The sequence below is a fragment of the Colletotrichum destructivum genome, chromosome 12, assembly GCF_034447905.1.
Source record: "Colletotrichum destructivum chromosome 12, complete sequence".
Classification (NCBI taxonomy): domain Eukaryota; kingdom Fungi; phylum Ascomycota; class Sordariomycetes; order Glomerellales; family Glomerellaceae; genus Colletotrichum; species Colletotrichum destructivum.
This window is the reverse complement of record NC_085907.1, coordinates 651602-665572: the sequence shown is the minus strand read 5'-3', so window position 1 is coordinate 665572 and position 13971 is coordinate 651602. Positions and strand designations below refer to the sequence as shown.

The following is a 13971-nucleotide window of genomic DNA, read 5'->3' as shown; positions in this document are numbered from 1 at the left end:
AAACGTGCAGTGTGGCTACCGGCGGCATATTCAGTTCGGGAAAATTAATTGTGCTTGGTTGTTCTAACATCTAGCCATCATTTTGCCGTCATGAGCACTGAGTGCACCCACTGAGGGGTAATTGTATAACTAGGTTCGTCGCACTGAAGTCTTACACACAGAACCTTACATCTTCTTCTTCATTCAACCTACAGTTTCAGATATGGCCTGGTCTTCAAGCCAGATCGGCTTCTTAGCTATCCTTTCGATCCTGAGCATTGTATTCTATCGTCGGTCACCGAACGCCCCCCCACCTACGGAATCAGTTACTGCGCTGGTAAACGGCTTTTCAGTGGGAGGTGTCATGAACTACCGGATTCAGGGCGTACCTGCCGACTGGCACAAAGAAAGGTTGCAGTCTTTTTTGGCAGGTCATGATGATTGTGTCGATCCGGTTGTCATATCACTCTCTCTGGAGGCTCATGGTCGCTCGAAAACCGGCATAATCACTTTCCGCAGTGGGATTCAGCCGCCAAAGCTTCATCCCATGGACTCACACGAAGGGGATATTGAGAGAGAGGCCATGATGTCTACTATCAGAGCCAACCTCGCATCGACATATCAAGATCAACAACGGTGGAAGGAGATGGAGGACCTGGAGTTGCGGCAGATGAAACTGAATCAAAGTGACCTTGGAGAGGAGCACCCCGACACACTCACCAGTATGGCCAATCTGGCATCGACCTACTGGGACCAAGGCCGGTGGAAGGAAGCTGAAGAGTTGGAGGTGCGAGTAATGGAAATGAGCTTGATCGTGCTTGGAGAAGAGCATCCCGACACGCTCATCAGCATGGCTAATCTGGCATCGACGTACCAGAGTCAAGACAGGTGGATGGAAGTGGAGGAACTACAATTGCGGGTGATGGTGACGCGAAACAGGGTACTTGGAATGGAGCATCCCGACACCCTCACCAGCATGGTCAATCTGGCAGTAACTTACTGGGAACAAGGCCGATGGAAGGAGGCCGAAAGGTTGAATGTGCAGGTGTTGAAGACAAGTTCAACGGTGCTTGGTAGGGAACACCCTAACACGCTGGTCAGCATGAATAATTTAGCCCATCTCTGGATGGACCAAGGCCGTTCTCAGGATGCAATTACTCTGCTACGGAGTTTCCTTGTTACTGCTAAGCGGAGACAAGGCGCCACTCACCCAAATACCTTGTCTGCTTTGAGAACACTTGGCAGGTGGGAGCGGAACAACTCAAGGGCAGAGAAAGCAATTGACAGCGGTGAATCAAATTAATAGAGCAGATTTCGTATCAAGACAGTAGAATCTACCGAGGAACGCTAAACAAATCCTGCTTCCAGATCGACTTGTCCCGCCACTTCCGGTGCAAGAAATGCTTAACCCAACGAAGAAAAATGCACCTGGCAACCTTCCTGACAGATCTTCAGTATGGTCACCAGCGGCACACATAACACATGGAGATAAGTGCGGTTGTTTCACTTAGTGTCACCTGCTGGAACTGTGGTAAATCTAGATGACCGAGTGACATCTATCCTTTGTAGGGCACTCCTAGCCCGACTATGCCTTTTGGCGAGAAACGAGTGTATTGGGCCAGTTCCATTTGAGCGATGGTCTCCCAGGTTATGTGAAAGTGCCATGAGCCGCCACCGAGATAAACCCACCTCAATCGCTGCCTGTTATGCTGCCGTCTGGGGCTCCCGCCCTGGGACTATGCTTCCTTCGTCACGATGCCGCTGAACTTCTGCAATCAGTGCTTGAATTGCCCATGAGTTTTGGACACAGTATACTCACCAGAGATTGCGAGAAGCGGGGAAGCGCGCTTGAATGTTGGTTTTGGAGCTGCAGTTACCCTACTTACGATGTGCGCTTCGCATAGTTCAGCGGCCTCATACTCCTTCTCTGACAGTTGATGACCTCAAGTGCGATGCTGAGCTTATGATCGAGATAATCAATCATCGTCTTGCTGATTTGAGGATCGTTGGAGAGATCAGTGTAGATGTTTCGAAAATGCCTGTAGATCGCTTGCAGCTTTTGAAACTCAAGATTCAGGATTTCCATCTCGAGCCATTTGCCATCCTCATCGCCCAGCTTGTACGCACCGAGACTGACGCCGAGATGGCCTTCGGAGCTGATCTGAGTGGCCATAGTCGCCGTTTCGTTCTCGAAGTAGATGGTACTTGCGTTCTGATATGACCTTATAATCTCGCCAAAGACTGTGGCAACAAGCATAGCGGCTGTGTGTGTATCTGGCTGACTCATGCATCTCGAGCAAAAGAGAATGGCGGCACATCCTATGACGGCTTTTTGATTAAGGGAGAGCACGAGATCGAGAGGCGGGACTTGCGGAGACGAGGCGTTGTGCAGTGCTTCGAGTGACTGCAGGCAAACAGAGACACACGTACATAAACTGCCGCCCCTTGTGGATGGCTGTTCATGTTCGACTGCGGGCTGTACATAAGGTGTGTTGAAGGGTCCTGTATCGTAGGTTGCTGCAGTCATGTGGATGACGGGTGGTATGGCTGTGAAAGGGGTTGTCCCCTGTTGCATTGGGTACTCCCATGGTATCATATTGGTTGCAATTGCAACATTCGAGGACTGAGAGTACCCACGCTGGGGTTGCATTTGTGATGTAGTTATCATCCTGTCGGGATCAGACCCAGCAGAACAGCTGATGGAAGAAGTGCAAAATGTGGCGTCACCACAAATGTCTGCTGTTGGGGCTTGATGTCTAGCGTTCGTATGGTTGACGCCAGGTATGGCAAGCTCAGAGTAAACAGGATAATTTATGCTCATGGTGTCTTTGGTGGTGGTGGTGCTTGGGGTGTGCCAGACAGGCTCAGTGATGTATATGCCAGCACTGAAGTGCTGACCGAACATGAGGCTTTCTTCGTTCATGATTGGGGGGATATCGGGAACATGCATTCGTACTGTATTGGCGGGGAAATATGCGCTTTGAGCAGACTCTGGACTGCCGGCTCTGTTTGAGAGTGAAAAAAAGCATTCGAGGCCGCAAACCAGGCATCTGGAGCAAATGGGCCTTGTTTTGGAACATTTCACCTTCGCCTGGGAGCATCCATCACAAGAGTCCCGGAGTCGGCTCTGTCGGGGCTTGGAGTTGGATGGCATTGTTGGCCAGAACAAGTCTTTCAATGATTCGGAATGACGTTCTCTGAAAAAGAGGGAGTATCCTCATCTGACAAAAGCGTACATAACATAGGAACATGGTGAAATTGGAGGGTCAAGTCGCTATTAAAGCTAGATTGATATCGAATACAGCTGAAGTAGCTGTGCCTGAGCAATCAGTCGAAAGACAGAACCTGCTGCCTATTTTGGAGTGTGGAAGGGAACCAACACAGCAGAAGCCCGGACCAGTATCTCCATCAACCCACAAGTACCATGCTGACACCTTGATCAAGTTGTTGAGCAAATGGTGAATATCAGAGGCCAATGAGATGTACAGGTAAGCATGCTGCCTTGCTGTGCAGTCATAATTTCGTAACGATGAACAATGAGATGTTTGGGCGTATTGATTATGGCGGGGCTAATCTGAAACTACATTTGCTTACTTCAAAGGTCTTTTGTTGAGGAATACAAGCAGCTACATGCTAAATGGGGTAACTCTAAGATGATCGTTACGTCGCCATGCTAAATTCTGTAGAGACTGTGCTCGCAGAAGCAGTCTATGATACTTGGGGACCAAATTTCTTAGTTTCAAGCACATGTTTCTAAAGAAAAGCCGAGGCGAGAAAAAATAACTTCGGCTAGCCATTGGCAGTCATCTTCATTGGATCGTCAGCATGGGTTCTTTCGGGACTATGGCATTTTAGTCACCAGTCACTAGCATGTGATGCGGTATGTTTAGGCGACTCATGCACGGCATTTAGGAACCGGACTGTTGCCATTTTGTCATTGATACCAAACTCCAGAAGAAGGAAAAGCCACATTCTAGGAACGTAATCGACATTTCCAGAAGCTCAATGATCTGGGAAGCTGTCTTCCTGTCTCTCGCCTAAAGTTTTCCGCTAAGTAGGATGAACACGACATCTTTGCATGCATTAGCTCCCAGCCCGTATCAGGACCACAGGACCAATGGGGAACATATTGCGACCAATGGGCAACATAAAATCATGGTGGCACATAGCAACTTTGGACGAAAGCCAGACCAGACATGACTACGCGAAGGATACTGGTCCTCCTCAGTAAGATGGTACAAAGTCAGCCCTGTCGTTCAATACACATCTCGATCACTGAACTATCTCACGATCTGTACATACAGTAACGGTGTACGCCACCTGCTGTTCTTCTGAGAGCCGGTGTAACCAGTGATGGCTATCAATCAGTTGTTCATGTTTCGATAGTCGTGTGCAATAAGTCGCAAAGGCAGAATCCATTCAGGAGTGGTTCTTCTGAGTCTGAATTCTCACATGGTCAACAACAATATACACTTCGTTTATTCAATCCACCTCAAACAACAATCCAGATGTGTTATCAACTCTTTGAACTCTACTCTGTGTGCCGTTGCCTTTACTACCAGCACGCTATTGACAGGTGTGCTGCCCACGGACGAGGTGGACACAGCATTCAGAATCGAACGATCCTGGTCGGCTATGCATGCGATGCCCACTCGCAAAACAAGGCCACGACACACTCCGACTGAGGCTATCATTCAATCAGCCAAATTAACGTAACCGACAAAGCCAAAAAGTGGAGACTTTTTAATAATGCGACTGGACGGCGGAATGAACTGACGAGAAGCAGCGGGTATACGGCGAACACTAGAATGACGCCAGTCACTGCTGGTGAGGGACGAAGACAGACCACTGCTGCAAACGATGGAGAACTTGTCTCGGGAAGGGCGCAATGAGCGTCTCCATCAGACCCACCTCGCCAGGGCACTATTGAATTCAACGAGAACCTTTTTAGTGATTAACTCCCACATTATATTGACACTAAGAACCCGCACGTGGTGACCCTTGAGCTGAAGCGGAATCGGTGGATTCTCGTTGTGAATCTCACATCACGTGGATTGCAGTACGGTTGCGATCCGCCACTATACTATGCCTTGGCACCACCGTACCTTACACTTTTTCTCGAATACATCGGTTTACTAATTTTGGCAGCTGGCACTAGAGCACTCATCCTCGTTCAGATTCCAAACGATTTTCTCGGTAGCCAAGAATTGCGCAGGCACGGCCATCGAACACTGAGACCCCTCCAGACACCACGGAACTCATTCGCTGATTCTAGTTGGTAGGCGGTGTACTCCCCAGGTGGCTTCCGTTACCGCTGCCAGTGCTCCTGAGACTCCTTGATGTCTTGCTTGTACACTTGGCATGCAAAAATGGCGCCCGAATCAGACTCCTGACACTTGGCTTGGAGATCTTTCACTGAGGTAGGGTTAAGCCTGCATATGTTTCCGGGCAACTGACTAAAACGCACCTTGGCTTGACCTCGCTTGCCTTTATTTGACCTCTTGTGGGCACTTGTTGTATTTTCTGTACTCTGCTGTCTTCTGGTACTCGGTCAAGTCAGGTTTGTATCTTTCCTTCGCCTTGGCCGCACGAGTCTTATAAAGCTCCTACTCAAGGGGTGTTGAGTTTTGCCGGGTTTCACCATGAAGCTTGGAAATCTTGGTGGAGGCTACGATTTAGCCCTTCAGAAGCTCATCAGGCATTTCTACACTGATTTAAGCTACGTTAAGGTTCCCTATGAATGGTGGTTGACCTCGATTCTCACTATTTGAGAACAGCACGAACGCTGACGGCGATCGCTCGGGCGTGTTATCATCGGGCTTTAGATCTTTAGTCTATTACTCTTACAGTGAAGGCATGGACTTAGTCAGCACAACCCTTTGGGTGTCGGCGACACTTGCATTTGGTAAGAACAGATCTGTTCTTAGCCCCAAAAGTGTTGATCCTGGCCGTTTTGCCTCAAGCATAGGCCCACAAGCAGTGGTTCTTGATGGTGACACTAACGACGTATCAGGAGCGAGACCTCTGAAGTTATTGATTCGTCTTTGCAGTTCCTATTCACTGGTCAGGTCTCATCGTTGCTACTTGGACCACGCACTTAGAACTTACACGTCGATAACCTGATTTGACTCCAAGAGCGTCCCTAAAGTAACCATCGTTAGTCTCAGATTTAAGTACGACAATCGAACAGTGCGCGTACAGATCGGATTCTAAAGTGGCCACTATCGCTTCCCAAGTATTGAACCCTTGTTCGAGGCAGATACCCAGATACTGTGGGATGCCTAGCTCTGCAAATATGTGCTCAAGTTGTTGCGCCATGATCCGGCTTTGAAGAATGCCCTTGGGATACTCTGGGGTATTTGGCTTGTCGCCGTGGAAAATCGAGGGTTAATGTCGAAAGTTTTCCCCTACATCGTAATTGTCTAATTGACCATTTGGCGTACGAATACAGCGATGATATTTATCTCAGAAGCAAATTGATAGGAATTGGTCGAAAATGCTCGCCAGTTCGAATTGCCGCGCGTTTCTCTGGCTTGAAGCCGATACACTTCTCGATGTTTAGCGTTCCGGCAAAAGTCATAAAAACCCTTGAATGATCCAAACCGTGTGGGTTGGCTGCGGTTGTGTAACGATGTTGGAAGCTAAAGAGGTAGGTAGAAACAGTGCGGACTTGATCTTGTAAAGATTTCTCGACAAAGACGCAGCAGTCGTGGCGTAGGTGTACCAAGTCAGTTGCAAGAATGTCGATGACATAATGAAGGAGGTTAACGAAGTGTAGATGGGTCTCTGTCACGAGTGTGTTTTAAAAGAGGATAGTGTCCGGCCACATTAGGTAGTCGCCTAAACTCTGTACTGTGTAGTAGCAAGGGTAGTTCCTTAATGGAGCCTGTTTTGGGGCAGGTCATGTAGAATGGAGGTGTGTGGCAGTTGGCCACGGTGAGTTTGACCGGGGTAAAGAATGGACACATGACAATCATCACACCCATCGTAGTATCGTCACATTATCATCACAGTAACTTCGCAGCACTATCGCGGCGGCACCACCACTATCCATCCTTACCGTCCTCACTCCACTCACAAATAGCAAGCTTAAGGGGCGCATGACTGTTATGCCGTGAAGCGCCAGATTGGCTTGCAGTAATTTGAATCAAAGCCAGCCAAGTTCTGAAAGGTAGGTGGTTGACAGAATAATAACCGGACCCATTCAGTTGTCGCGATGGTCAGCAGAATATGGTAGAAATAGAGTTGGAAGTGCGGTTGCATTGGTTAGAGTCTAAGAAAGGGGTTCTGACGGGTGGGTGAGTAACTAATTTACCCCTTGTTAGACCCTTGGTACGGGCATACGTCTCTCCGAGGGCCTTGGCAGCCGGGCTGCCTATCAGGGCACTCTGCGACAAATAACCAATTAAGACCAGGTAATTAGGTGCTACCCCTTTTCCTTCGACGGTGTAGGCGAGGGTGGTACACCCGGGCTTCCAAGAAGGCGAGGATGAGGAGCACAAGCGAGGGCGCATTTGCGGAAGCATTGTCAATAGTCAGCAAATTCCAGCATGTCCTGCAAAGTAATGTAACTCTCTTTAGGTCATCTGCTTAGCAGGTTTATGTCAATGCCAGGATTGTTGTCAGGATCCATGTAACAATAGAGGCTATTCGTCACTTAGGGATTGTTCAAGCTTGATGGCGCTGTTGTAGTGCGTCGTTAGCACTTAGTACATCTTGGCGGTTATGAGATAAGGCTGCGTGGTGTGCGAGGGAGCGAAGATCATGTTTCCTAGTGCAAAACAGGTCGCGTAGGTGAAGATTAGGGCAATCTCTAATCTCTCACAAATGTTAGGCTGATGTTGCGCAAGTGAGGCCTTGTTGGCTTCCGCGGGGGTTATATGCTGGCTTTTGTTTATGGATTCTATTACTTTTGGTATCTTAGCAACATGCGAACGCTGATCTAAGCGCTTAGGTTGTGTGATGGTTGTGCTTTCCCGACCAGCCCGCCTCTTAAGGTCCTTAAGGCGTCTCTTGCACTTCTTTCCTATGTTACTGTCATTTAAAGTCTCTCTAAGAGTGTAAACGCTAACATTGCGGCGTGGCTGTAGACATACGATAGTTACGTTGGGCAATGCGGTTCTGAACCCGCCGGCGGTCTGCAATGTTGGAGATCTGTGTCTAGTCTTTGTCCGCGGTGGCGGAGCTGCTGAAGGTGCTATAAGTGGCGTGACGTGAGAACCTTTTTAAAACGGGAACAGCGGCTAGGGAGGCATATTGATGTTCGAACATGGTGAACATTGACATTTGGGGGGACTTGTTGTAGGTCATTCTTCTGGTGGAAGGGTCCAGGATGGCTCGATATCTAACACGCTTCAGACAAGCAGATTTGTGACTGAAAATAAATTTGTGGTAATTCAAAGCATTAATTCAAACCGAACTGAAGGGATGAAGCATAGAAAGGGATAGACGGACATCAACTTCAACAAAAAGGAGGTGTATGACTAGGCAGACAACAGGTGAAGGGGTCTACATGTCCCGCCCTCGGGGGAATGGGTTCATAGGGTGGAAGTGCTGAAATGGAGAGTTGGTGTACCTGGACGAACAAGCGGGATCAAAGGGAATGTACCCTAGTTAGGCTGACTTCTAGCACAGTGTTCAGCAAAATGTTGGGCAAATGTTCAAGTATGAGTGATAAGAGCAATTATACATAACGGGCTGGAAGCGGACACTGTATGGCTTCAAGGAATGGCACACAACATTCAGAGTGACAGTGACCCTTTCGGCTTTACCGCCGGCCGTAATAACTTACATCGTGCCATGTGTGTTTTGAGCATGGAGTTCGCTGTCGGCGTGGGGCATGCAAGCTGCAACAGGTTAGTGCTTTGATTCGTAATTGTCCAGCCACTGTGTGCCCAGTCTGGGAGCTACAGCCATCATAGTGACGTGAAAGCCAAGTCGCAGGCGCGTCAAAAAGGCGATCCCAATCAGCGGCTGTCAAATACTTCGGACCATTTTCCGTCACCACATCATCCAGAGCTGAACGCACAGACCCGGGGTTATGTGCCAAAGGAGAGACCCCGTGGTGATTATGGATTGGACTAGACCAGCAAAGTACGGTGGTTAGAAACGCCTCAGCTGAAATTTGGGGCAGTTGGCTGAGAAGGTGCCAGCTACTTTCATGTATTTCGTCTGACAGTACACACACATCCGGGCGGGGAAGCTCCGTTCCAAGCACGCCCCTCTAGTGATGCCTTGATCGGCATGCTCAACTAGAGAAGCGACCCTTGAAATATGCAGGACGTGTCCGGAAACCCAATTGCCCCAACGGCTGAGGGTGTTCGCCAGCGCACACTCAAGCCCTGCGCGTCTTGTGCCGCCAAGCTATCTGACCCGCATACCGTGAATCAATCACACGCCGAGTTGAGGCCGGAGGTGAACCCAGCCAATACGACGCCCCCGGACTATAAGCCACCAATGACCGTCACCTCTTGGTCGAGATAGCCCCTCCTTCTCCCCTGGCCTGGTTTTTCTCTATCTCCTTGTTTCTCAAGCGGTAGTTTCTTGGGTACCTTTTGAGGACTGCAGTTATTAGGTATTGGCGTTGTTGGTAAAGCTACACCGCGGCATTGCCTGAATGACCTTTAAAACCCTAGCAATGGGCCAACCTCTCGATCTGAAGATGACTTGTAGTGTAGGAGGACAGACAGATATGACCTTGAAGATACCTGATGGCGAATGCGAACTGCTGTCATATCCAATCAGTTATTATTGAAAGACACTGGGGTAGTCACTGTCTTTTTGCGGTTTTTGATGTGCCTGTTTTTACACTACGGTATAAGTGAGCGGCCTTGATGCTTTGCTCTAGGTTCTCCAGTTTTATTCATAGCCCCTAGAGTGTTGGCTCTCTGGCTCTGGTTAGGTGCAGTATTTCATGCTTGTGTTGCCGCTTTACAGGCTCTTCCAGCTGTCATCTTTCTATATGCAACTTGTTCATGGGTGGTCTTGCTTCTTACTTGCCGCCCCTCCTATTTTTCATCGCTGCCTGTGGTGTTCTGTGCCTGTAGCCTGGCAGAAACAGCTCTCACGCGTTGAAGAACCGACTGCGGACAGTGTCATGTGTGAGTTGTAAGATGTCGTAAGCATGGTACGTAGGAATCGTATCTATAAGTGGGCTCTCCTCTCTAGGACTAACTATACAAAGGAAAGGATCTGCTAGGATCTATATACCAAGGTGAACGAAGGTATCATGACTCAAATGAAGGCATCATAAGTTGGGCTGGAACACTGATGTAACCGGAATGCTCTGATGAAGCCTGTGATGGCCCGGAAATTCCCGGACGGGCTGGGGGGATCATTACATAAGAACTGGGCCATCGATGAAGTTGAGAAGCATTTGTACAGGCCAAGGGGGGGAATTGGACATTCTCATGTACGACTACCGACCACCGAATTAAGTCACCCTGCGGAGAACCAGCCATGATGCTGTCCTCAGAAAAACACATTTGACAAGGACTACACTCTGAAATACATTTCAAACTATGAAAAAAATAGTCTATGGAATCAAGAACACTTTTACAAGAACCTTCTGCGTCCTATGATCGTGTTTTCACACACAAGCGCCCTCCTCTCCGCCCCTCCGACCCCACCACCACGACCGCGCCCGGGTCCTCTTGGTCCGCGCCCGAACCTCCCAACACCCCCGCCTTCCCCTTAGATTTCTTCACCACTGCGAAGACCTCAGAGATGGTGCTGGCAAATCTGAAAACTTGTCGTTGGTACCGTGGCGTGATGGTGGTGAAGTTGACGCGTCGCGATAGGATGCGGGGAGCGCGTCAATCTGTCCGGTGGGGGCTGACATATCTTTAGTATAGTCACTAGAGGCATAACGAATGGAAAGAAGTGTGGTTGTACTGCTTAGAATAATCTGCTGGACCTGTAATAGATTCATGTAAACAAGTGGCGGCTGTCCTTTGTAGGGCAACCCTGGCTCGACTGTGCCTTTTGGCGAGTAATGAACGTATCGAGTCGATTCTACTTAAGCGAGGGCATCTTAGGCCCGCTGTGGTTAACCAGTGATAGTACGTATCAGACTGGATATGATTTCGAGTAGCAGCAAGAAGCACCTCCTATCTGCGACCGGCTAGTCCAGGGTATGGCCGGTACAATCACACAAGTCATGGCGCACAGCAATTGCCGCCGTGCTTCGGTGGTCATCCGCAATCAATTGTCGTCCAACCTTCTGCTCAACACAGGGCTCCATGGTTGGCCGTTCACATGGAAGACAACAAGCAAGTGCGTTGAGTTCGCGGGATCAAAGTTGAGTTGTCACGACATTGTTTGGCATCAGCCCTGCTTAATGTACGTCCTTTCTACCCCAGCTCTTCTCACGACCCTCGGCCGTGGCAAATGACTGTTCTTCCACAGCATAGTCCGGCCTTATTGGTTGTGCTAGAATCAGTTTAATAGCAGTCCAATTTTCCATTCAAACAAAGCTTGAAGCATTACGCACCATAACGCAATCTTCGCATCGAGCGCCGTGCACATAGACCCAGATGGGGCAGTCGACGCCGTGCTTGTATCGGTTGATGCAAGGATACCGATCCATGATGAAGTGGCAATGAGGACTTGGAAGAGAGACAATGGTGGTCCCGAGATGTACATTTATGGACGGGTTGAGAGAGTCGACAGCTACTTATGCTCCAACGATCCCCTGAGACGCCCACTTTTGAGTGGTGTCACGTCCATGTCGGTGGTTCACTGGTGGATCCTCAGCTCAATACGCAAAAGGGAGACCATCGTTGTTCATTGGTCAGCCTGAACACTCAATTGTCCTTTAAAGGTCGTTCTGTGCGTGCTTCAGAGTATGTCCCCCCATCAATTAAAACGAAAACCTAATATGCATAGAGAGGAGTTCATCCTGCCTGTCCCAGTCTTGAATCCCGGCCACCGTTGTTCTCAAAGAAAGCCGAACCCGATTTCAGAAGGAATCCTCACGCCCTGTTACGACCCGGTAGTTTCCCAAGCCCGCCGCCTGTTTCGGCTCGTATTCTGTATGCGCGGAGTTCACCGCGATCAACTGGTCAAGCTCTCGTGCCATCTTGAGGCTAACCGACCGCCGCCCTCTCATGACCCTCATTCGCTCGGGGCCATCCTCCAAGGATGCTCCAATCTCCGAGGGTATTTGGTATGCGCGCGTCAGTTCGGTCTCATCATGCCATCATTAAGTAGCCGCTCGAGAAACCCCATATGTACTTGGGGTCGTACGCCGTTCATCTCTGCGTGTGCCTCTCCGTCCGGTTTCACTGTTTCGGTGGAGCCTGATCGACCGCCTTCGCGTGAGGCGAAGACACCTACATTATGTCTAATCATGTCGAGTAAAGCAGTCTGGGCCGAGACGTCGAGTTTGGAAACGGCCGATTTTCTGGTGTCTTGCTGTCAGTCTCAAAAGCCCAAAGGGAGTTTGGGGCTAGGTCATATTACAAAAGCTCGAGGAGAGAGGATGTGTCGTCCAGTGGCATGGTTGGGAGGTGCGCGTCGACACTTGGCTCCCCCGAGGCCGGAGGTGTCTGTTCCGACTGGGCGGAGGCCAGTTGCACCAACAAGTCGGCGTTCTTGATGAACTTGACGAGGTCTTCGAGATCCGTTTCGATGTTGGCGGTGCGCATGCGGCCGATGATTTCGACGGACTCGGCCTCGGAGCGCACCGACAGCAGGTGGAAGAATTCTTCAAAGAGGGTGACGCGGCGCTGCAGTTCCTCATGTTTGGTTTTGAGGGCGGCAAAACGGGTAACGTCTGGACCACCATCGTACTCACACATTGCACGGCCCGTGCTGGCGCACATGGAGCACACGGGACGGTGACCATCGCACTTTGATTTCCTCCTCCGACAAAAGGTGCAAGCAATCTTTATCTGGGGATAGCGTCTAGACGCACTTGTGGCGGCTCCAGTAACGGATTGCGGGGTTGACTCCCGTCCTGATGAAGCGCTGCTGGCTACTGATGGGCCTGCGGGTAGAATCTCTCGCTGAGATTTCATCGTCGAGGGAGCCGCAACCACTTGAGCAGCAAATCCGCCCGCTTCGCTTTTGTCTGGCTTGGGGTCGGGGGGGCTCGGAGTATTTCAGCAGTCGGCATGCTCACACAGCTTCGACGATGAGGAGAAAACCAGAATCAAGCAACAGAATTCGAAATGGGGGGAATGGGGGGGGAAGATACCCCTTATGCTGTAAAAGCATACATTCAGACGAAGAGGGAGAAGAAGAACGAATGCTGATGATTAAAATGTTGTAGTGAGGATAACAATACCGCATGCTCCATGGCGATGAGATGCAAGCACTGCATCCGTCCGTACATGTACGCTGTAGCCTATCGGAATGCCCTGTCAGATCGTCGTGGTGGTAGTAGTGGTGGTGCGCTAGTTGCCAGGCTCAGTGCTCCGCCCTTGTTCTGTTGATTGATTCGGAGACTCTTCCGAGACGTAACCGGCCTATCAAGTTCCTGTTTTCCAACGCTCCGCTGCGGCGTTCACAGCCAACGGAAACGCCCCGCTTCCAAGACAACAATCGTAAGGTCATGGTTTCTGACGGTTAGTCAGGGTGGCCAGCGGAATATGCATATATGAGTGAGCAGAAAAGAGTGTCTTATTCGTACTAAAGAGTGGATGGGATCACCACAGGCTTGTGGGCCTAATGCTATCCTAATAACTGTTCCAGAGCTAGGGCCAGGTGGAAATGACAGGCTGGCCTGTTTAAGTACAGTCAGACCATCCTGGATGGGTTATGTCCATGACTCGCATAGAAGCATGCATGGATTCTGTCACACCCCCTCAGAGAAGCAACTGTTGAAGTTGTGTCTCTGGATAAAGCAGAGCTTTTGATAACTGACGATTAGCGAGAGCGACAGAAGGTAGGGTAATGTAGTGTTGAAGACCCAAGATTGGGATTTCCCTTGATCAAGTCGTGTGGTGTTGTGACCACTGCTGATCTGGTCTGCAGATCATCCTACCCAAG

General features: G+C 49.7%; 7 protein-coding genes across 7 annotated transcripts; 2 read left to right on the top strand and 5 right to left on the bottom strand.

Annotated features, from left to right (window-relative positions):
- Positions 1-61: 61 nt before the first annotated feature.
- Positions 62-1296, top strand: CDEST_15595 (Putative tetratricopeptide-like helical domain superfamily). Its single transcript, XM_062931750.1, has one exon. The coding sequence runs from the start codon at positions 203-205 to the stop codon at positions 1280-1282; it is 1080 nt and encodes a 359-aa protein (XP_062787801.1). The 5' UTR covers positions 62-202; the 3' UTR covers positions 1283-1296.
- Positions 1297-1715: 419 nt separating this feature from the next.
- CDEST_15594 (Putative zn(2)Cys(6) fungal-type DNA-binding domain-containing protein) lies at positions 1716-3133 on the bottom strand (the record flags this gene model as incomplete). Its single annotated transcript, XM_062931749.1, has 3 exons — positions 1716-1748; positions 1799-1826; positions 1866-3133. The coding sequence occupies 3 exons, from the start codon at positions 3131-3133 to the stop codon at positions 1716-1718; spliced, it is 1329 nt and encodes a 442-aa protein (XP_062787800.1).
- Positions 3134-4487: 1354 nt separating this feature from the next.
- Positions 4488-4664, top strand: CDEST_15593 (uncharacterized protein; the record flags this gene model as incomplete). The annotated part of the gene is made up of 1 exon (XM_062931748.1): positions 4488-4664. One exon carries the CDS (start codon positions 4488-4490, stop codon positions 4662-4664), a length of 177 nt encoding a protein of 58 aa, XP_062787799.1.
- An 804-nt stretch (positions 4665-5468) lies between these two features.
- Positions 5469-6746, bottom strand: CDEST_15592 (Putative High mobility group box domain superfamily; the record flags this gene model as incomplete). The annotated part of the gene is made up of 4 exons (XM_062931747.1): positions 6088-6746; positions 5853-6032; positions 5703-5813; positions 5469-5585 (listed from the first exon to the last, which is right to left on the bottom strand). Exons 1-4 carry the CDS (start codon positions 6295-6297, stop codon positions 5469-5471), a joined length of 618 nt encoding a protein of 205 aa, XP_062787798.1. The 5' UTR covers positions 6298-6746.
- Positions 6747-7685: 939 nt separating this feature from the next.
- CDEST_15591 (uncharacterized protein) lies at positions 7686-8289 on the bottom strand (the record flags this gene model as incomplete). Its single annotated transcript, XM_062931746.1, has 2 exons — positions 7686-8133; positions 8201-8289. 2 exons carry the CDS (start codon positions 8287-8289, stop codon positions 7686-7688), a joined length of 537 nt encoding a protein of 178 aa, XP_062787797.1.
- Positions 8290-11281: 2992 nt separating this feature from the next.
- Positions 11282-11642, bottom strand: CDEST_15590 (uncharacterized protein). The gene is made up of 2 exons (XM_062931745.1): positions 11467-11642; positions 11282-11409 (listed from the first exon to the last, which is right to left on the bottom strand). Exons 1-2 carry the CDS (start codon positions 11564-11566, stop codon positions 11315-11317), a joined length of 195 nt encoding a protein of 64 aa, XP_062787796.1. The 5' UTR covers positions 11567-11642; the 3' UTR covers positions 11282-11314.
- Positions 11643-11861: 219 nt separating this feature from the next.
- On the bottom strand, positions 11862-13782 carry CDEST_15589 (Putative zn(2)Cys(6) fungal-type DNA-binding domain-containing protein). The gene is made up of 2 exons (XM_062931744.1): positions 12442-13782; positions 11862-12382 (listed from the first exon to the last, which is right to left on the bottom strand). Exons 1-2 carry the CDS (start codon positions 12996-12998, stop codon positions 12157-12159), a joined length of 783 nt encoding a protein of 260 aa, XP_062787795.1. The 5' UTR covers positions 12999-13782; the 3' UTR covers positions 11862-12156.
- Positions 13783-13971: the final 189 nt, after the last annotated feature.

What these genes read in the sequence shown, in the direction of transcription:
- CDEST_15595 (XM_062931750.1), top strand. Translation starts at nt 203, where the DNA reads ATGGCCTGGTCTTCAAGCCAGATCGGCTTCTTAGCTATCCTTTCGATC.
- CDEST_15590 (XM_062931745.1), bottom strand. Translation starts at nt 11,566, where the DNA reads ATGGATCGGTATCCTTGCATCAACCGATACAAGCACGGCGTCGACTGC. An exon ending in CGAAGATTGCGTTATGGTGC is followed by an intron (nt 11,410 to 11,466) that starts GTAATGCTTCAA and finishes AACTGATTCTAG; the next exon opens with CACAACCAATAAGGCCGGAC.
- CDEST_15589 (XM_062931744.1), bottom strand. Translation starts at nt 12,998, where the DNA reads ATGAAATCTCAGCGAGAGATTCTACCCGCAGGCCCATCAGTAGCCAGC. An exon ending in TCCTCTCTCCTCGAGCTTTT is followed by an intron (nt 12,383 to 12,441) that starts GTAATATGACCT and finishes GCAAGACACCAG; the next exon opens with AAAATCGGCCGTTTCCAAAC.